The following is a 22,342-nucleotide window of genomic DNA, read 5'->3' as shown; positions in this document are numbered from 1 at the left end:
TTGGGCCTACACATTTTGATTTTTACTTCATGAATTCATGCACTATTTGTTCTTTTTTCCTCAGTTAATTAAAGAGATTTGGCAGCTGAACATCTAAAAAGTTAGCAGAAGATGATGCCTTATTTTTTTCAAAATCTTAGCTAATATTTTACTTATATTTAATATTTGGGGAACACATTTTGTTTTAGAAATCCCTGTCTAAATTGTTCACTTTGAGGACCATTTTTCTGATGTTAAATAATCTATGAATAACTCTACAATACTTTAGAGGCTATAACAACTGCATTGACAAATAAAATTAATCAAATGAAAATTAGTCAACTTTATGTTTGAAAAATTATCAAAGTAGCCTTTTGATATGAATAAAAATATGGTGACAGTAATCAGCACAGTTTTGTGATGCAATTTTCACACAAGTATTGAAATTAACTTTAATTTCAGTCACATGGAAATTAAGCAGCCATTTTATTATTGTATAAAAACAAAGATTTGTTTTGTTTTTTGTGGCACTGGAGCTTGAATTCAGGGCTTTCACTTTGAGCGGCTCAGCAGCCCTTTTCGTGATGGGTATTTTCCAGATAGGGTCTGGTGAACTATTTGCCTGGGCTGGTTTGAACCATGATCTTCCTAATCTCTGCCTCTTGAGTAGCTTGGATTATAGCTGTGAGCCACTGTCTCCAGCTAAAAACGTAGTTTTGAATTCCATATACATTTTTGTGGTACTGGGGCTTGAACTCAGGCTTTACTCTTTTTTGTACTGTGGCATTTACAAAGGTTCTTACAATGTATCAAATAGGCTTTATTCTTGTTTAGGCATCTACTCTACCACTGGTGTCATTCCACCAGCCATATTTTATGAAGAATTGAGACAGTAAAAACTCATTGAAAAGAATCACTTCAAGTATTATAAAGTACATGTTTATAATGAATTATAAAATGTTAAGATTTCATTATATTTCTTGGTTGTATGAAACAAAATTCAATAAATAAATTTTCTCTTTATGTGTGACTCGTATAAAGTTTAAGTAATTGAGCAAAATTATTTCAGATACACTAATTGAGTTGTATACACTAATTCCCACTAAAAATAAAGTCAATAAATTCTTGAAATATAAGTAATTCCTTGATTTCAACCATTATACCTGGAAAATCAGATTAATAATTACTATATTCTTTCTATTGACTTCCCGAGCATAACCTTGGGAGGGAAAAGTATATTTTAATAATTTATCTATGATGCATGTAGTACCAATTTTGCTTACAAGCAATGCTTTAACTCACTCAAAAAATGAAAACTAAGAATTATTTTTGTGGGATTTATTAATCATACATTTTGTTATATTTTTTAAATGACAGAATATGAGTTCAAATTGCAGAAGAAATTTCATTTTAATATGTACTTCTTAGATAGAATTGAATATGCAATATTGTTGCTTTATGCTTGCAAGGAATGTAATTGGAAGCCAGCAAAATCCTTCCAAGAAACAACAAGCAAGTGTTTTACAAAAGAAAGAGCCTATGAAAAATAAACGAGTGGCAAAATCTGTGTCAAAGTATTGATTACCTGTCACTGTTTTTGTAAGCAAGTGAGCAAGTAAAATGGATAAACTGTAAGTCAAAAATTGAGAAACACTAATTTGGGAATTTTTAAGAAACACAGGCATGAGTTTGTTTTCATTTATAGGTGTATACGTTGTATGTCCTAACTTTGGTCACCATTTTGCACAAACAAGAGTAAAATCTCTCTTTCTTCCTGAATCAATATAAACAGAGCCCAGATGGCCGTATCGAAGTCAAAGGGCAGCGTGGAAGGTCATCCCTGCATATTACAGACGCGAAGTTGTCAGATGCAGGGAGATATGACTGTGAAGCTGCAAGCAGAATTGGAGGGCACCAAAAGAGCATGTACCTTGATATTGAATGTAAGTTATTTATAATTTGTTTATTAATACAACTTTGTCTGCTTTGAAAAAATATGAATTCTTAAAATGCATATGGAGTTCGTTTTTCAGTATTTAATGTATAGCTTTAGAAAGAATGTGACCTTTCAAAGGAAGTTACTAGCGACATCTAGTGGTTATTATGGGACATTTCACAGTGCTATCATTCAACGATGCATCCTGAAAATGTGACTTTCGTCTTTTGCAATATTTAACCGCAAACACAGAATCCTCCCAGCCTTATTAGTTTTCAGTAATTGTCCAAATTCATTAGTCATAGACTTTTGTGTGTTTTTTATGACATAACGTAGTTCTGTACTTCAGAAAAACACTGTTTTCATTTCTTACTCAAATCGTTTTGTTGGATTATTTTAAAGGAAGAACTTTAACATCATTCTCAACAACTATTTATGGATCATCAGTGATGGAGGGTCACTGATACTGGAAAGAGCATAACTGTCATGGTGGTAATGTTTGAGACACTCTTGTTGACATGCATTTCTATTGGAACATTTTTAGCACATTAATATTGATAGAAAGCAATAGTAAACATGAAATGGGATGTTTTTCCTATTGACAATGCCTAGAAAAAGATAACGTTTTATCAAGGACCCAAGTAGGTAAACTGCATTATATTACATATTTATAAACTCAACTCATGTTGGAAATTTATATATTTAATTTGTGCATTTTGCATATCTAATAATTTTTTCCTTTTTAATATAAATTTAAATGAAGAAAAAGTGTCAATATGTGGATTATATTGGAATAAACACATCCTGAGATAATCTTTTATACTGCATTGTTTTAGAGGGTGTAGGTAAATAAATTATGAAAAAATACAAAATTTCCCACATTGTTAAAAATAATTAGATATTAAAAATAACTATCATTAGATTTTCATAATATTTATTAATTTTCCATAAATATTGTTGTAGCTGAGTTTGCTGGAACTTAAAACACTTCATAAATTTTTGTCTTTTATAATAGAATACATAAATTTATTCTACATTAGTATAAATAATTAGAAATAGAAATATAGTGTATTTTACTACTTTATTGAAATATAATAAAGTGCAATGTGAAATGTGGTCAGTCTTTACATCTATAAAATCAAGATAAAGTTTTCCAACACTCTCAAGTTTTCTGAGCCCTGTTTGTATCCTAACCTTCCTTTCACATACACCCATATCTATTTATCTACTTTTCTATCATTACAATTTAATTTACATTGTTAAGAACTTTTTATACATGAACTCATGAGGTATTATTATTTTATTTTATAATTTTAAAATTGTATTAATCACCAGCCTGATATTTATATAATTTTGATTGACAAATCATAACTGTACATACTTCTGCTGTATGATGTGATGTTTGGATATACATATGCAATGTGGGATGATTAAAAATAGTTAATTAAGATATCCATCACCACTCCTATTTATCATGTTTTATGGTGAGACATTTGAAATTTACCCCCAAGTTACTGTGAAGAATATATTATTATTAACTATAGTTACCTGGCTACACAATAGATCTCAAAACCTTCTGTCTATCTGAAACTTTATACCCTTTGATCAACAATTCCCCATTGCTCCCTCCTCACTCCTCCAGCCTCAGGAACCATCATTTGATTCTGAGTTATACTTTATCAAATATTTCTCTTTCTGTAGCTGGCTTATTTTTCTCAGCATATGTCTTTCAGGTTCATTCATGTGTTGTATTCATGTGTTAATGATTTCTCCCTTTTGAGGACAGAAGAATTTCACTTTGTGTATATATATAATATATATATATATATATATAAATACATATGTATACATATGATTTTTTTTATCCATTCATCCACTGGTGGCCATTTCGATTTAGTACATTTATTTATCTTTGCTATTGTAACAGTGCTGCAATGAACATGGGAATGCAGCTATCTCTAAGAGTCACTTCACTTATTTCCTTGGGTATATACCCAGAATAAGGATTACTGGATCATATTTAATTTAATTTTTTATTGTTTTGGGGAAACCATAGTTTTCCATAATGGCTACACTTATTTTTGTTCCCACCAAAAATATACTATATAAGAGTTCCCTTTTCTCTGCATCCTTTCCAAATTTATAGTTCATCTCCTTGACAAAAGTCATTTAACATGTGTGAAGTGGTATCTCTCTTCAAGTCCTCTGCCCTTTTTTGAAGGGGTTTCTTTACTGGGGATTGAACTCAGCACTTTGTACTTGTTAGGCGGGTGCTCCACTGTGTTAACCAAGCCTCCAGCTCTTTTTGCTCCAGTTATTTTTTAAGACAGGGCATCCCTGTCTGCCCAGGCCAGGTGGGATTGAGAGCCTCCTATTTTAGCTTCCTACTGTAGCTGGAATGACAGACACATGCCACTACACCCAGCTGTTAGTTGAGATGGGGCTCACAAACTTTTTGCCTCAAAAAGGGCTGATCTCAAACTATGATTCTCCTGATCTCAAGGAGCTTATTTTGCAGCCTCCCAAGTAGATGATATTGCAGGCATGAGTCACCATTGCCTCGCTCCTTTGCTTGTTTTAAAATTACATTATGTATTTCCTTGCTTTTTATCTGAGTTCAGTATACATTTTGTTATTAACTCCCTATCAACTGCTTTTTCAAATGTTCCCTCTCACTGTGTGAGTTATCTTTGGGGAGTTCTTCAGTCCACCTCCACTGCCATACTTGCACGTGCATTAATAATTTTTTAAGGTTTGTTTTTCATGGTATTTTATGAATATAGTTTATCTAGCATCAGTTGATTGACACTTTTAGTTCTCAATTGTTGGATATTAAACAATTTTGTGAGCATTTTTTATTTTAATGTGATGATAAACTTTCTGTGCTCTACAAAAAGAAAAAGTAATTTCTTTGGCTTCTTATAGTCAAATATGAAAAACAGTCAAATGTGAAGAAAAAAATCACTTAATTTTGCCAAGTTCCAAATAACCAAATTAAACTTTTATACATCATAAGTTTTGTGTTCTAAGAAATCATTATGTAGCTCAAGGCACTGAGGCTTTACACCCATGTTTTTTCTCACATGTTCTCTGAATATCGTTTTTTACAGTTGGTTGTGATTGGTTTTGAGCTCAGTTTTGGGGGTCATTGCTCATTATTTATCTATGCATATATCTACTTGATAAACCACTGTTCTTTGAAAATACTTTCCTTTCTTTTGATAAGGATTTGCCAAGTTGGTTGACATTCCCAAAGTCTTAGCTATTAGTTTTGTAAATTTTATTCTCTATGACTCATCTGTTTTCTGGTTTTAAGGCTTATATTTTATCTCTATTATTTCCTTTCTTTATTTTTTATTGTATGTACAATTTGGATTCACTTTGTTCTTTGTCTAAAAAACATAGGGAATTTATTTTAGATATTTTGTAACTTTTAAAACAGCCTTAAAAAAACTCAATAATTTGGCTAAATAATGTTTTAATTGTATTCTACAAATTGTGATATATTGTAATTTTGTTATCATGTGCTTTTTGTTATGTCAACTGAATTTTTTATTTTTAATGCCATATATATTACATCTACATTCATGTATAATCTCATCTGAAAGTATAATATTTGTTTTAAGCAGTTACAGTATTTTAAGGAACTGGATTGAAATATTTCATATGTATTCATTTCAATATATTTTCACTTGCTTAACCATTATCCTTAAAGTTCTAACTTTTACTCAGTCTAAAGATATTTCTTTTTCATTTCCTATACTGCACATTAGTTTGGTATTGAGTTGGTTGAATTGTTAATTTTTTTCATCTGGAAAGATTAACTTCTGGCCCCTATTCCTGGAGAGTATTTTTTTTCTATTTGTTTCTGAGGGTAAGAATACTGAGTTGACATTTAAGATGTATTTTCAGTCTTCTTGCCTAGGTCTCTAAAGAGAAATCTGTACAATTTTCAGTTTTTTCTTTGAATGCCTTTTATCAGTTTTCTCTAGCTGCTTTCAAGCTATTTTCTTTCTCTTTGTTTTTTATTAGTATGAACTAGAATTTGTCTAGAGATGGTTTTCTTTGAATATTGCTGTTTAGGTGTGCTGATCTTCAGTCTGTAGGTTCATGTTTATCTATATACTTAGGCAGCTTGGGGTCATTTTTTCTTCAAATATTTTTCTGCTAAGGTCTTTCTTATCTCTGGGAATGTACTTATATACCTTGGCCTTATTTAAATTATCTCACAGGCCCATGGGACAACTCTGAGACTTTGACTTGCTGCTCCTCAGATTATATCACTTATGTTCTTTCCCCTTTAGGTTAACTCACTCTACATGTCGTATTTTTTCTACTGTTGAACCAAAACAGTGAACTTACTGGTTTTAGCTCTAGATTTTCAATGCTGTTCTATAATTTTTACCTCTCTCTTTACAGAGAATTTCTACATGTTCATTCATTTCGAGTATATTTTCCTTTACCTCATGAAGCATGGGTTAAAATGTTCTAAAATATTTGCACTATATCTACTGAGTGATAAATTTGATATCTGTGAATTTTCATACAGGGAATTTTGGTATTTGTTTCTCTGATTTCTCTTTAGCATTAAACTTAATACCTATAGTATGTGGTGTCTCTTTTCCAAAGTATGCCTTGCTCTCCTGGATCTGTTTCATCTTTCAAGAACACTTATAGTATTTTTCAAGAACTTGCACTCTGGAAAAAACCTGTATAGAATAAAACAAACAAACAAAAAACCCTGGGAACAAGTTTTCATTCTTCTTTAGAATTTACCTGATTTTGTTTCCTTTATAGAATCATCAGGTAGTTTTATTATTAACTTATTTTTCCACAGTTTCAAATTCTTATAGTAATAGAGATTGGCTAACAAAGGATTATATTGCTATGATAAATATAAATTTGCTTTATATTCTATTTTTAATGCATCCTTAAAGCATGAAATTATTTGGGTTGCCTAGTTCCTGCAACTAATAACTCATATGTTTTCAGTAGTATTTTTAATTTGTTTCTTACTTTTCATTTGTTTTTCTAATTTCATTTGTACTTTAATAATTTATAATTTATATATTTTCAAATATATCACTTTCATGGTTAAAAGTTCTTTAAATTGTGAGTGTTTTGACCCTTCAGTGTATTAGACTTCCACACAGTCAAATTACTTAGTAATTTTTTCATTAATATTGTACATGTTGACAATTCTATCTATAGGCAAAAACTTAGTGTTCCTGGAAATTCTTTTCTGTATTTCCTGGTAAAATATGTAAACAGTTTTATTGTAATTTGGAAGACATTATAGATTTAGCTGAGTCTTCACTTAGATATTCAGGTCTATAATTAATGCCCTTTGAATAAGAAGGGTTATTCTATGTATATAACCAGAATTTCATGTAAGGCAGGAGAAAATACTTGATATCTATAATTGCTAAAAGACATTTTTAATTTTTATCAGGTTTTCCATGAACATATTTTATTTTAATTATTTTTCAAAGTTCAACTGAAAGGAATTTAAATCTTCAATATAACCTGCGAATGATGAATGCTATATTTACGCTGTTTTTTCTTGTTATATACTAGTTCTGACTCATTATTTAGTTTTTGTTTCAGGGCTAGGGATCAAATCAAGGACCTTAAAAATTCTAGGCAGGCACTCTACCACTGAGCTATATCCCCAGCACCAGTTATGAGTCATTAAAATATAAATTACAACTCTTTGTATCTAGTAGCCTGATTTATTCTTTGATTGATATAGATTATTGCAGTATTTCCTCTGTACTTAATCAGAATTTTCTCTTTCTTTGTCCGCCTGTCTCTGTCTTTGTCTCAATCTCTCTCTCTCTTTCTCCTCTCTGTTTTGGAGACAGGAGACAGGGTCTCTCTATGTCACTGTATAGCTCAGACTATTGTCAAATTCACATTCTTCCTTCCCCTGCTTTCCCACTGCTGGGATTTTAGCATGCACCTTCATGCCCAGCAGAATTCTCCACTTTTCACAACAAACTTGCTCATGAATTACAAGGCAATGACAAAAATATTGGAAGCCTACCTTTCATCTATAATATTTTGCTATATTTATAAATATTTTTAATGTTATATTAATTTTTTCATGTATTATCTAACCTCTGCACTATTGTATGTGCATAAAAGTTTTGCCTTCTAGAGGATTACTAGTTTTTCAAGTTATCATGGAAATAATATTTAAAGTGGATAAATATGATGATGGCAAATTCATGCATGATAAATTATGTGAATATTTTCATCAAAGAATGAGCTAGACTTAAGTAAAAAGTAATGCACTTACTAATCTTAACATCACTAATTACTAATGGGCAGATTTTATACTTATACTAGAAGTAGAAATAGTAAACACATTATTTTCTAGTATATTTTTTGGTTTGCAGATAAATAATAATTTGTAATGGATCACCATGATCATATTTTAAAATGACTCTGTTCTTTTTTCACTTATCTTACTCATAAATCAGTCTTACTGTACTACAGAAATGAAACACTATTTTTACCTATATGTTACCATTATGTTAAATCTGATATTATTCTCATATCAGTACTAGTAGAAATAATTAGGTATATCTTACAACTGAACAAATATGACATTTACAAAAGCATAATTTTAATTTCATAATCTTATTGTATTAATTGTAGTCTAGTTTGTATTAAATATGATATTTATTGAAACAAAAATGTATAGTAGTAATACACCTCTCATTACTTCACATGAAAGGCAACAAAAAGTTTTTCTTGAAACACGTATTAGAAATGCCTGAAATGCTTTAATTATGTATCTATGTTCATCATCAAAACCAATATAGAAGCCATGAAAAGGAAAGTCATTATACAGTGTCACAAGGAAAATTATAAAAGTCCTCACCACCTGAACCAACCATGTACAGTATAACTTTGCTAAGAGTGCATAGGAAGAATCAAGTCATTTATAATTTGATACCAGTCTCATTTACTATAATAGCATTAAACATAGGTGTTAAAATATTAAGACTATTTTATTTTTTTGCCCAAACCTTTTTTGTGTTTCAACTTAAGCAGACTTCTTGGCATTCTGCCAGTTCATTTTCAAGGTTTCAAAGGTGTTACCTTACTAAGAAGCAGGAGGTGAACTAAAATTCCAATTTAGAAAACAAAGGAAATAACAGCCATATGATATGAGGTTTAATGCAATGAGCCCTGATTATGTAGTGTGCTTAATTACAGTTCGGATGTCATTAAGTTTTGTAACTTGGGTAGTCATTACATATTAACTACTAATTATACTTATTTATTTTATGTGATAAATTCAATTGAACAGGTAAGTGGTAACAAGTTAAGAAATATTTATGTTTTTCATTTACATTTTTTCTAAATGTGCCTATTACACCTGATTTTTAATTCATATTAGACATAATAACAATTTCTAAATACAACTTTTCCTGAACTATAAAAGAGGTAGTTAACGATATCTGGTACATTCTAAGTCTATAGGAATATAAGCTAATATTATGATCCAGATTCACGTTTCCTTCACATTTTCAGGGATCCCATAGAATATTTACTCAAGTTTTGTATTCTCTCAATAAAACAGAGATTCTAATGGAGTGGTCTGCTGCAGGTACAGAATGAGATAGATAAGAAATGAATGTGAAATTAACATTTGAAGAAAATTTCTTCAATAATTTTCTATTTAGAAATTAGAAAAATTCCTTGGCAAAGCAGATACTTTATATCTGTGAATAATATCTTATCTTATGACCCTGACTACAACACTTATCATAATATATTTCAGCTGCTGAAACTTTAAAAAAGATGGCTCATTTGCAGACATAAATTGATTCCACTCCCTGCAACTGTTTGGGTTTTATACCTAGCATGGTAATTTCAAGGACAGAAAGCAAGAAAATGTAAATCATATCTCTTAATCCAGAAGTCATAAAGAGAAAAACAATAAGAAAGTCAGGTGTAAAACTTCTTTTATTGCTCAGCTATATTTTTAATATAAACATTGCATGTACTACCTAAGAAAATGTGAAATGTTACATTTTTCATATGTACCGCTTCCATCAATTATTATACTTTCATGAAAACTTTGTCTCCCCCTGGGCAGATATTATTTGATACAGATCAAATCTTCTTGTTAAAATATAGTTCAGAGAATATGGTGTTAAAAAGTCTTAAGGAATTTTAGGAAATATCTTACCCTGCAGAGTTTAAATTTTAGACATGAACAAACACGACACCACTGAATAAAACACTGGCATTTATTACTGCCTCTTGATACCTGTTCACCTCTAAGTTACCACGACTACTACATCCACTCTGCCATACTTAACTATTATTATTCTAGAATGGTGGCCTTGCCATAAGGCACCCAGTTCTCATATCACAGTTAGTGTGGTAATCAGTTTGGACTGCTATAAATAGCATACCATAGGCACAGTAGCTTGAATGACAAACATTTGTTTCTTATGGATTTGGAGGCTGGAAGTGTGAGATCAAGATAAATGCAAATATGGCCATGTTCCTGATGAGGGTTCTCTTTCTGATTATGTACACACATGCCTTTTCCTTGGTGGATACAAAAGTGCAAATCTTGTGCCTCTGTGTTTTAACTGAGGCATTGACTCTATTATGGGAGTTACAAACTCATGACCTCAACAAAACCTACTTACATCCCAAAGCCTCTATTTCCAAATGCCATCACACTGAAGATTTGGATTTCAACAGTTGAGGTGACATAAACATTCAGTCCATAGAGCTGAGCATTCTGGAATTGACAACAAAGATACCTATCTTACAGATGGACCTAGTACATATTTCATAGGGCTTGGCTGTCCCTTGAGATCACATCACAGTGAACTGCCACTGACATCACTGACATTTTATTATCTCAAAGATACACAAAGGTTGTGTTAAGATTTTGTGACAGACGAGTTGTTGCCTCTCCCCTTCCCTCCTCATCCTTAGGATATGGTGCCAGTAAATTTACTCTACTGAAGTTACCATTGTTGTACATGTATCTTAGGCCAAAATAGGACCTCATAATACATTGTTTTAAATTACATTACTAAATTAATTTGATCTATTCACTTTAATATGACCTTTACAAAAAGATACAATTATCAAGTTGGTTCACAATTTATTTATATTATACAGCACTGATTTAAAGCTTTAAACAATCTTAAGAAGAACTATGGGAAGAATGGGAAACCAACAAGGTTTTGAGCAGAGGACCAACATGTGTATAGAATATTGCAATAAAACAAGGGATAACCTGTGCTAGTAGGGGATCAGGAACCAATGTAAAGATCAGTTAGAGTTGAGTCAACATGGGTCGTAACACATGGGTACATGAGAGCAATAGTAGGAATCTCTCTGTATAGCTATCCTTAACTCAACTAGCAAAAATGCTTTGTCTTTCTTATTATGCTTATGTCTTTTCTTCAACAAAATCAGTCACAAGTGCAGAATGTGACCTGCCTGAAACTGAGGAGAGGAGGCGGGGAAGGTGGGGAAAGGGGGGCGGGGTGGACAAATGACCCAAACAACATATGCACATGTGAATAAATGAACAAAAAAAAAACAAGTGAATATCATAGTGTAATTGTAATTTGTTAAAATCAATTCAATATACCTTTATAAAAATATAAGTCAACATCATTTTAGAACAAATGCTATATAGTAATTGAAATGAATTATGTTAAAACCAGTAAATGAACTTATTTTCAAATTATATACATACCTTATTATATATAATATATATTTATATAATTATGTATATATATATATCACTATTTCTAATCATTTGAAGAATTTATAATAACTAACTTCCTGACTATATTTTTAAGAAATCTATTCAATTCTAGAAAGCAGAAAATATGATACTCACTTAGGATATTGCATTCTTGTGTCTGATCTAAAATTATGCTTTGTTTTTGTTTGTATCTAATTGTATGTTTAAAAGGGTAATGCAGCTTACTTATAAAACATATTTAAAGTTTGTGAAAAAAATACATGTTTACATTTTTGTCTTAAATGTTTCAAACTTGTTTGAATAATTTCACAGATTGAGTAAGAAAAAATATCATAATTTTCAATAAGTTGTTTTAAAGTTATTAAAGATGAAAATAGTTATTCTGTATCTTCTCTCAAAAGATTTCAATTATAGTAATTCACTTTAATATTGTTTCTTATATAATAGAGTGTTATTAAGTATTTTCAAATGGACAAAATGATTTATAGCAATATTATAACATGTGCATGGATCTAGAATCTACAAATATATTTCAGCTTAGAAACTATTTAAAAATAACATATAATTTAATGTATTTTAAATTTAATGTATTATAAAGAGTACACAAATAATCAGAAGAGGGAGATAAACTTTTGTGTGTGTGTGGTGCTATGGATGAATATAGTGCCTTATGCAAGCTAGCTGCTAGGCAAGCACACTGCCACTTGAGCTATGCCATCAGGCTTTTCCCTTTTTTTTAATTTTGTTTTTGAGACAGGTTGTCTCTGGTACCTTTGCCAGGGTGGGCTTACAAACTGCAGTCATTCTGCCTCCGATCCTGAGTAGATGGAATTACAGTCATGTTTTACCATGCCCGGCCAAAAAATCTACTTATTTATTTTTTCATTTGCCATATGCTTTATTTATTTACTTATTTGAGTGTACTGGGGCTTTGAACTCAGAGTTTGGTGCTTGCTAAGCACGCTCTGTCACTTGAATTATACATCCAGACTTTTGCTCTGGTCATTTTAGAGATAGAGCTTCACTTTTTGCCCAGGTTAGCCTGGACCGTGATCCTCCTATTTACACTTACAACCATATCTGGGATGATATGTATGGACAATCATGCCCAAATTGTTGATTTTTTTTTGTTTTACCATTTTTACATTTACTCACATGTGTATACATTGGGCCACCTCTCCCTCTTACCCCCGCCACCTCCCCACCCATGCTTCTGAGCAGAATCTGTTCCACCCTCTTGTTCTCCGATTTTGCTGAAGAGAAAACATAATGGATAATAAGAAAGACATAGTGGTTTTGCTAGTTTAAAGTAATGATAGCTATACAGAGAGATTACTAGTGTTGGTTCCATGCACTTGTGTATTACAACCCATATTGGTTCAGACCTCTTCACTACTTCCTAGTCCCCTTCCCCTTTGCACAGTGGCTTATATGTGTAATCCCAACTACTTTGAACATAGAGATCAGAGAGCTCACAGTTCTAGGACAGCCTAGGAGAAAAGACAGGGACATCATATCTAAACCAACTAGTTGCGTGTGGAAGCACACACCTGTGATCCCACTTACACAAGTTGTAGGTAGGAGGATCACAGTCTGAGAGGCCTGCCCTGGCAAAAATGTGATAACCTACTGAAAAATAACAAAAAAAAAAAAAAAATGGGAAAGGGCTGTGGGAGTGGTGCAAATGGAAGAGCACCTGCCTACCTAGTGGAGGCAATAGGACTCAGTAATTTATTCATGTGGATCCCTTCATTTCACATATATAACCCACCAAGAGTAAACCATCCTTTCTCTATATTAGTCTTATGCTGAAGATAAAGACTTAATCTATGGCATTTATCTCTCTCAAGAATTGCTTTTAAAACTTTTGGTATCTGAAAATACTTCATATGAAGCAGTATTTAAAATATCGTTTATGATATTATGAGGCTAGAAATGTAGCTCAGTGGTAGAGCACCTGCCTAACTTGTATAAGTACCTGGGCTCAAACCCTAGCACTTCAAAGAGTAAATAAATAAGCAAAGAAATATGTAAATTAGTAAGAAAATCAAAAGTAATGAATACTGCATCATTTATTAGAAATTTAAAGATAACAATTTTTAGGCAGTATGATTTTTCCAGAGCTTGTTAAAATCTTTTCTAAATTTAGAAGAGAGATTAGCAGTGTGGTCAGCCTAGCACTGTAGAGGACTTTCATAAACCAGTTTCTATTATTTTTCTTTTCTGAAATTTTTTTTAACATCACAATATGACTAAGTGTTTTTCCAAATTAATTACTCTTCATTCATTAATGCTAAAGCTATGTAATTTTTCTTACCATAACCAGATTTTGTTTATCATTGCTTTCTTACAGTTTTAAAATATTTTTTAAATAAATAATGAATGTACAAAAATCAATCAATGTGTCACTAAACCAAGGTTGTAACCTCTTTTGAATATATGTACATTTATTTCAAAAATCAGATTTCAAAGAAACTACCATTTTAGTGTCCCACAAAACATATTTAACCATGGCATATAGCTACATAGACAATCATTCCTCCTTTTGCAACTCAGAAATTGTTAAGTAAGAGTTATGTAAGCCTTTGGCATATCCAAAGTGTTGCATGTGAAAATGTGTATCTAATCATGAGATTAGGAAACATGATGTAGATATTTATCCAATGACATGCTACAGATTTATTCATTCAATTAAATAAAGCCACCATAGGGAACAAAACAACATGGACAACACAATATTTTATTAGTATTTAATGTGTCATGTGAGGAAGAAGAGCTGTTCAGACATGAGAAAAAATATCATTAGATATATTAATAATTTACCTTATTCAAAATCAATCTATTGTTACAGCCAGTAATAAGTACAACATTAATAAAAGTCAAATTAGAGAGAAACCCAGTGGGTGCTAAGAAGTCACATATAGGCCTTTCTTAATACAAATGAATCATGATTTGACTTGAGGGTCATAAAATATGCTGAGATTTATACATAAGCTGGCTTTTCAAATTTAGTAAAAAATGCATATCCAGTGCTATGGTTAATTGGCAATAAGCACTCATCTAACTTTATATTCCACACAGCCACTAGAATTCCCATGGTACATGGACTGAATCCAGTTAATTGCCATAGCTGATTCTGCATATGACTGAACATACACTAGAACTGGATCTATGAAATTTTTAATTGAATTATCCTTTAAATGTGCCAAAGGATATATTAGTTTTTTCTCCCTTGATAGTTTCCCTCTGCATAAATCAAGTCAGAGAATTCAAATGACTGAATAAAAATGTCAAGGTGCTTCAGAATTTTTTTACAGTGCAATTAATTTTGAGCTAATTTAAGGGGATAACATCTTACAAAATAAGCAGTAAGACTATGTATTACATTAGAAATAACAAACTTTAGGGCAAAATAATGTAACTTTAGAACCATCAAACAAATGTAGGTGTGTTTACCCTCATCTGTTAAATGAAATGATGATACCTAGATTACATACTTATCTTGAGTGTTCAATCATTCATTTTGTAATTACTGAGTATCTATTATGTGTCAAGTATAAATTCAGGTGCTGTACAGAACTATGAGGAAGCAACTTTGTCCTCATGCTTATGAATCTTAGGTTTTAATTAGGGAGATGAAACCTGCCACTACCTGCTTAACAATGGGATACTCCTGATAAATTTATCATTAGATGATTTCATTGTTGCTTGTGTGAGCATCATAGACTATACATGCACAGACTCAGAAGGCTGCACCACCAATAGGCACACAATCCTGAGGGGAGCACCACTTTATATACAACCCATTATTAGCTAAAACATCATTATGCAGTGATGGCTGTACATCAAAAAGTGGTTAGACAGATGGGACAGGGCAGTACTGGATGCAGGGAAGGGTGAGTGATGGCTATGGTATAATGACCAACATTTATCAAAATGGAGAAAAAGTCACAGAGATACATATACAAAGTTATGGGCTGTGAATAAGATCTTCTACAGGACTTTAAAGAGGTTAAAATGTAAGGCAGAAACTTTAGGTCAGTAAGCTAGTAAAGAACTTTTTAATTAGACAGGTAGTGATTATGAACAAGATAACAGAGGTAAAAGGAGACATTGAGAGAAGTGAGAGATGTTTTTATACATTGTGCTTTAGTGATGAGGACTGAATGGTAAAGTTTTTAAAATAAAACCTTCCGTTGCACATTAAAAAATATCATTACCAATGGTGATTCTTGACATCTAATATTAAAAAAAAATTGTGCATGGAAGCAATGCTAGGAATCTCTCTGTATAGCTATCCTTATCTCAACTAGCAAAAGCGCTATGTATTTCTTATTATTGTTTATGTCTTCTCTTCAACAAAATTAGAGAAAAGGGCAGAACAGATTATGCCTGGAAGCAAGGAGGGTGGGGAGGAGAAGGACAGGACAGAGGGCAGGGGAGAGTGATGATCCAAACATTGTATATACATATGAATAAATGAATAAATAGACAAAAAATAACTAAATTTGAAAATTTTTCATCACAGAGTATGTTGGCTGGAAAAGAAGAGTTCACTACATTATGTAGAGTCCTTGGAGAGTGTGCAAGACAGATCTGCCATCATGCTAAGAATTGCTTTCAGGACAATATGCAATATATTATAAGATAAATTTTTTTCATTGGTTTTAAATCACTCCTCTGATAATACGTTTTGAATTTGATTCAGTTAACGGAGAGTATGAGCTTGTACAGTGGATCACCTGATAATTTTATTCAAGACCTTGTAGAAATTTAGGTCAAAGGTACTTATATTTTAGTTCCTGTTTCTATCAACCTTAACCTCCCTTGTGCAGGCAGAATTCAGGTACAAAGCAGTGCTCAGCAACAAATAAGACTTTACTTAGGTCAAATGTACCAACTATAAAAAAAAAGAAAAATAACAAACAAGGTTCAGAAGAAAGATTACAGACACCAAGCAGCAGTGACAGGAGAAAGTAAAAAGTTTGCCTTAAGCAAGTAATCAGCTGAGAAAATCTCATAGAATGGTAGAATGCAGTGATGGTACTGGCTGCAAGTTCAGGTTTGTGTCTCAGAAGGAGGAAAAAAATAAGGGATAGCTTTTCACTAAAACAGGAATTACTTGTTCCTAAGCCTCAGATCAGTCTTACAATTTTCTTTGGCGTTCTTAGTATGGTCAGGGCTGGAACTGGAGTAAGTTTGTTGTGTACCCAGGTTTGAGGAAGGTGACAGATTCAGTTTCTGTCACTGTTTCTTGTCATGCTGGTAACCTCAAAGCACAATAGTCAAGGTCATAGACATAAGAATTATTTAAATGTTCGAGCGCAGCATTCTTCTTGTACAGCTGTCATTTAATTAAACATAAGTGATCTCCCCTTCGGGATAATTTTATTTTAATAATAGCTAAAAGAAACATAGTTACTTGATGTTTAAGGTCTAAATTCATATTACTTCTTGCTTGCAATATTTCTGTCTTTATAATCTATATAGTAAAGCAAATATTTATACTAACTACAAAATATTTAGAAGATTGGGGAGCATATGATAAGCAATATTTTACCTACAAGGACCACTGCATTATTTATACTCATGCATTGTGTTTGAAAGAGGCTTTAATAAACTCAAAATAGTGTTACTCCAAGAAGTTTAGTGTTTGCCCAATCAAAGGTCACATTTTATATGGCCCAATGACTCTCCACATATAGTGAAAGTCCTTTTTATGTATATTTTAAAATTTTGTCCAAATCTCATGAGTCCTCTTCTAAAGTACTCCTTAGAGTTTAAGGAATTTAGAAATCACATATCTAGTTCAGCTTATATTTTTAGAAGACAAAGAAAGTCCAAACTGGAAATAGAAAGTCAAGGTTTTATTGGTAATTGACAGAATTTGGACTCATATTCTGTGAAAATTCCAATTCCATTATAATGCAGTACTTTTCTTATAAGCAGCAATTACAAAATAATCTCATCTACTGTTGTGTGTATATGTATATATGCACATGTATGCATACCTCCAGATTCTTTTCTTACTTCTATATCTTTAGGAGGTATGATGTGATATGTTGCTATACATATATATATATATATATATATATATATATATATATATAGCTTGTAATGATTAAATCACTCTAATTAACATATAGGCCATTTTATATATATATATTTTGGTAAGAACCTTTGAAATTTACTTGTATAGCAATCTAGAAATATGTAATACATTACTATTAACTATTGTTACCAGACTATGTAATAGATACAAAAAAAAGTTATTCCTTTTCTCTAACTGAATCTTGTACATTGGGCCAGCATCTCTTTCTCTCAAACACCTACTATGGCATCTGGAAGCCACTGTTTTACACCATTCTTTTTCATTGAGTCCCACTTTTAAATTATATATAAAACTGAGATCATATAGCATTTATTTTCCTGTGCAAATAGTTTTAAACACATTGATTTTATTTTCTTCCAATATGTACCTAGAAGTTGGATTGCTAGATCATATAGTAGTTCTACTTTTAATTTTGAGAAGAAACCTCCATGTAGTTTCCCTTAAAACTATACTAATATGGATTCCAGTCAACAGTGGATAAATGTTAAGAATTCATTTTTGAAAAGTGGTAATGGGTGTTTCAACTGAGGACCTTCTGTTTTCTAGAGAAACAGTCTACCACTTGAGCACAATTCCAGTCCTTTTTGCTTTATCTTTTATTGCTTTAGGTAAATTTTCAGATACATTCTTGCTTTTTGCCTGAACAGTGATCTTAGCACTTAGCATTGTGTCTGACACATTTCAATGTATCAAAAAATGTTAGAGAATGAAGTTCATGTTCTTGTAGAATGATTTTTGATTTATTTGTCTACTAGCATAATTATTTTTCCTCTGAGTGAATAAAATGTTTCCTTAGACATGAATCTACCACATTTCAACAGGAATTAGCATTAAATAGATGTACAAGGACAATTTTGGACAATTGCTTGTTTTCCCTTTTATTTGGCGTCGAGATCATTTCCTCTCCTCATTGCAATAGTCCTGACCATTATTTGCAATAGTTTTGTTTATATTATTATTGATATTATTATTGGCTTTGTTTTGTCTTTTGAGACAAGGTCTCATTATGCACCCTAGGCTGGACTCAAACTCATTTGCATAGGCCAGATTGGTATTGAACTCAGTATCTTTATGCTTCTGTCTCCTGAGTGCTGGGATTACAAAAATACATCACCATACCCTGCTTATTTGCAGTAGTTTTAAACAATGTCTTGTCACAAATTTAATAAAATTCAGAATAATGTTTCTTTTTTGCAGTACTGGGTTTTGAGCTCAGGGCCTACTGCTTGCACAAATTATTGAAAATATTTAACATTTCTCATCAATGGCATAATTGCCCTATTTTTATTTCTGTCACTGTCTCTTAAAGGGGGAAAATTAGTTTTCATTTTAATTACCTTCCTTGGGAATATCTCTTTTTCCTATTGGGATTCATTAGCAATTCTTCAGTTTCATCAACATGACAATTTCATGCCAGTAAATATCATTTCATTCCTCTTGTTTTGATATGTATATAACATATCCTGTGCATGAATTTTATTATTTTATTATAAGCAGGAATTACTAATATTTTTGTTTCATACCATGAATACATTTTAATATGGCCTTCCTGATAGCTCATATTTCCTGGTACATGTTGAATTCAGCATCAGCAATTCATAACTAAGTACCCACTGAGGTTATCAGGCACAATTAGAGGCAATTGCATTCTTTATAGAAAAATCTTTTACTCTTAGTTTTTATTTAAGTACATGTGCATGCAAATAACACATTTTGGACAGAATGTGATTGAGAGTCAGGTTTTGCTTAATATTACCCACAAATCTATTCCCAAAATATTATCAATGTCAGGAATCTCACCTTCTTATATTGCTATTCCTGTACCTTGAAAGTGTTTTATTTCTTTTATCTTTAAATATCTTCCTTTCAATTAAACTGAGTGTTTATTACTCAGTGCATTAAATGTGCAGTGTTTTCAAAACTCTGTGTAAGGCCTCATATAAACAAATAATGAAGACACATCCTAGCCAACTAAAGGTAGATGATTTGGTGAAGAAAAAGCTTAAATGATCTTTGAAAAACCATATGGTTATGATGAGGGAGAATACACAACGCTATGGAAACACAAAGAAAACATCACAGAAATAAAAATGTGTGGAGTTTAGTTTGGAAGGCAGACATGCGACAGAACAGGCAGGCTGATGGAACACCAAAATAAATGTGTCAGTAAAATTTAGTTTGCCTACAGGTAAACATGCACCATTATTTACTCAGCTAATTCTCATTTGCTGGTCAGTAAATTGTTTTCATTTTTGTTATTGAAATAAAAATGTGCTGAATGTCTTTTATATACACAATTGATAATATTTCTAATATTTTCTCATTTGGATAATAAATTTTTGAGTTAATGGCAGGAGAAATGGATACCTGGACTAGGGTGGTGAATTGTAAGTTGTCTCTGAGAGATAAATAGAGGGGACTAGGACAACTATTGGAAGATGAGCGTTACTTCAGAATTTGTTTACTGAAGTTCAAAGCAGCCTCAATTACTGGACTCTGGTGATTAAGAATATTGTCCAGTCTTAGGATGTGGGTAATATTCTTCCAAAAGAGTCCTTGTGACTTGCTTCATGTAGGGAAACACAAACCAGATGACCCTTCCTGCAATGATAGTTCCTCAAGTAATTTCAGCTTGAAAGTCAGCACACCAATTTAGAACATTTTGTGAAGCTGAACTGTGAGGTTTGTTTTATCTTAACCCTTATTGTCAAAGTCTGGTGTCGATACTGAATTTTTTAAATTAAGTATTGTTAATTAATGTACAATATCTCTGTTAAGGTAAATTGCAAATGTTGACAGTTCAGAAAAACAGTTAATGTTCATTTGTAATGTTGCTGTTTCAACTTAGGTTTTATACCTGATTTAAAAATTTTGTAGAAAAATTATTATGACTAAAACAAAACTAAATAATGACACCAGAACCATGGATTTTTGTTGTTTTATACTTAGTTATCACTATGTATTGGGGTTGTTCCAGAAACACTTTTTACCTATGTTCTAATGTAGCATATTAAATATATGAAATTAGAATTATTATGATATATCTTGTACTCAAGTATATATGCTAATATTTATAATTTGATGATTACCTATATTAAAGAAAGTATCTACAAATATTTTGTAATATTGTTTTCCAGATGCCCCTAAATTTGTTTCAAACCAAACAATTTATTACTCTTGGGAAGGAAATCCAATCAATATAAGTTGTGATGTGAAATCAAACCCGCCAGCATCAATCCACTGGAGAAGAGACAAATTAGTCTTACCAGCTAAAAATACCACTAATTTAAAGACTTATAGTGCAGGAAGAAAGATGATATTGGAGGTAAGTGTTCATTCATATATCAGAAGTTATTTTAGCAGTATACACTCTTTAAAAATATATTTAAATTTATTTACATAAAATATATATTGAAACATTCATGTGTAGATTTCATATTTGTTTGCTTGATTTTATGCATTTGGTGCATGACGCATTTATTACAAACATATCATATTTACTGATAGAGTAATATGGATATATAACAAATACCCTTATTTTTCATGAATGTACTTTTGGAAAAAAAAACAATTATATCAGGAAATTACATGAAGAAGTAGTTAATAATTTCACATTTATTGTGGGCCAAAATTCAGCTTCAACACTGTTTTTTCATTCATCCTACATTAATAACTTTGTTCTCCTATGACTGAAAGTGTAAGTATTGTCTGCTGGCAACACAGTGTAGCTCTATAGTATGCTTCAAGATGAACCATGTCTACTTGTTCAGTACCTCATTTTATTTTTTAAAAGATTGTGCCTAATTGTTTTATACTGCCATAGTAGCTGGCTTTAAACAACTCTTTTAGTGGGACGCTATTTAATGTTTTTACTTGTCAATTGTGTGTACCAATTCCTAAGCTATACACATACATGACAGTGACTACCAGTCCTGCCACTGTATGATGCATTAGGAGAATTGTCAATATTTTGTAGCCTTATTCAAATAAAAATCTGTTACATTTTCCTCCAATATTTCAGTTTAAATAAATGAAAAGAAACATGGGTTTCAAATAATACCTGTTAGTCATGCCATAATAACTTAAGATGCTTTCATTTGTGCCACAATATCTCTTCTCCCTGGTAAATGGATTTATTAAAATGCTCCATTAATAGAATTATTTAATATCACATCTCCAATTACTTGAATATGTGATTATTAATTAATCTACTTGTCAATTAAAATCAATTTCTGTACAATTTTATTTGAAAAATGTAGCTTTTGGTGAATTGATATAAATGCCAACTTTGTAAAGACTGTTTGGACAGATTTTATCTAAATTCTAGGTTTATTTTTAACCTTTACTCAAAATTAAGCTTAAGTTTAACTTTAGTTTTGTGTAGTGTATTAGTCTTGTATACCACTATGATAAGATAAGACTGACAGGCTAGAAGGTTTAAAAGACAGAAATTTAACTTCTTCTTTCTGGAAGTTGAAAGTTTATCAGGAAGATTGGTTTTTGGAGAGGACTCTGACCTCAGTTTTAGGTGGACATTTTCCTACAGTATCCTTTG

General features: G+C 31.6%; 1 protein-coding gene across 2 annotated transcripts in view; it reads left to right on the top strand.

Annotated features, from left to right (window-relative positions):
* The window catches only part of Ncam2 (neural cell adhesion molecule 2), a 463,114-nt gene that overhangs the window by 319,304 nt on the left and 121,468 nt on the right, over positions 1-22,342 (top strand). For both annotated transcript variants that reach the window (XM_020153019.2, XM_074072870.1), the window contains exons 9-10: positions 1,772-1,922; positions 20,925-21,112. In XM_020153019.2, the coding sequence (XP_020008608.2) occupies positions 1,772-1,922; positions 20,925-21,112 (339 nt within the window). The remainder of the gene's footprint in view (positions 1-1,771; positions 1,923-20,924; positions 21,113-22,342) is intronic.

Source organism: Castor canadensis, chromosome 5 (assembly GCF_047511655.1).
Source record: "Castor canadensis chromosome 5, mCasCan1.hap1v2, whole genome shotgun sequence".
Taxonomy (NCBI): Eukaryota; Metazoa; Chordata; class Mammalia; order Rodentia; family Castoridae; genus Castor; species Castor canadensis.
This window is presented reverse-complemented; position numbering and strand designations above follow the sequence as displayed.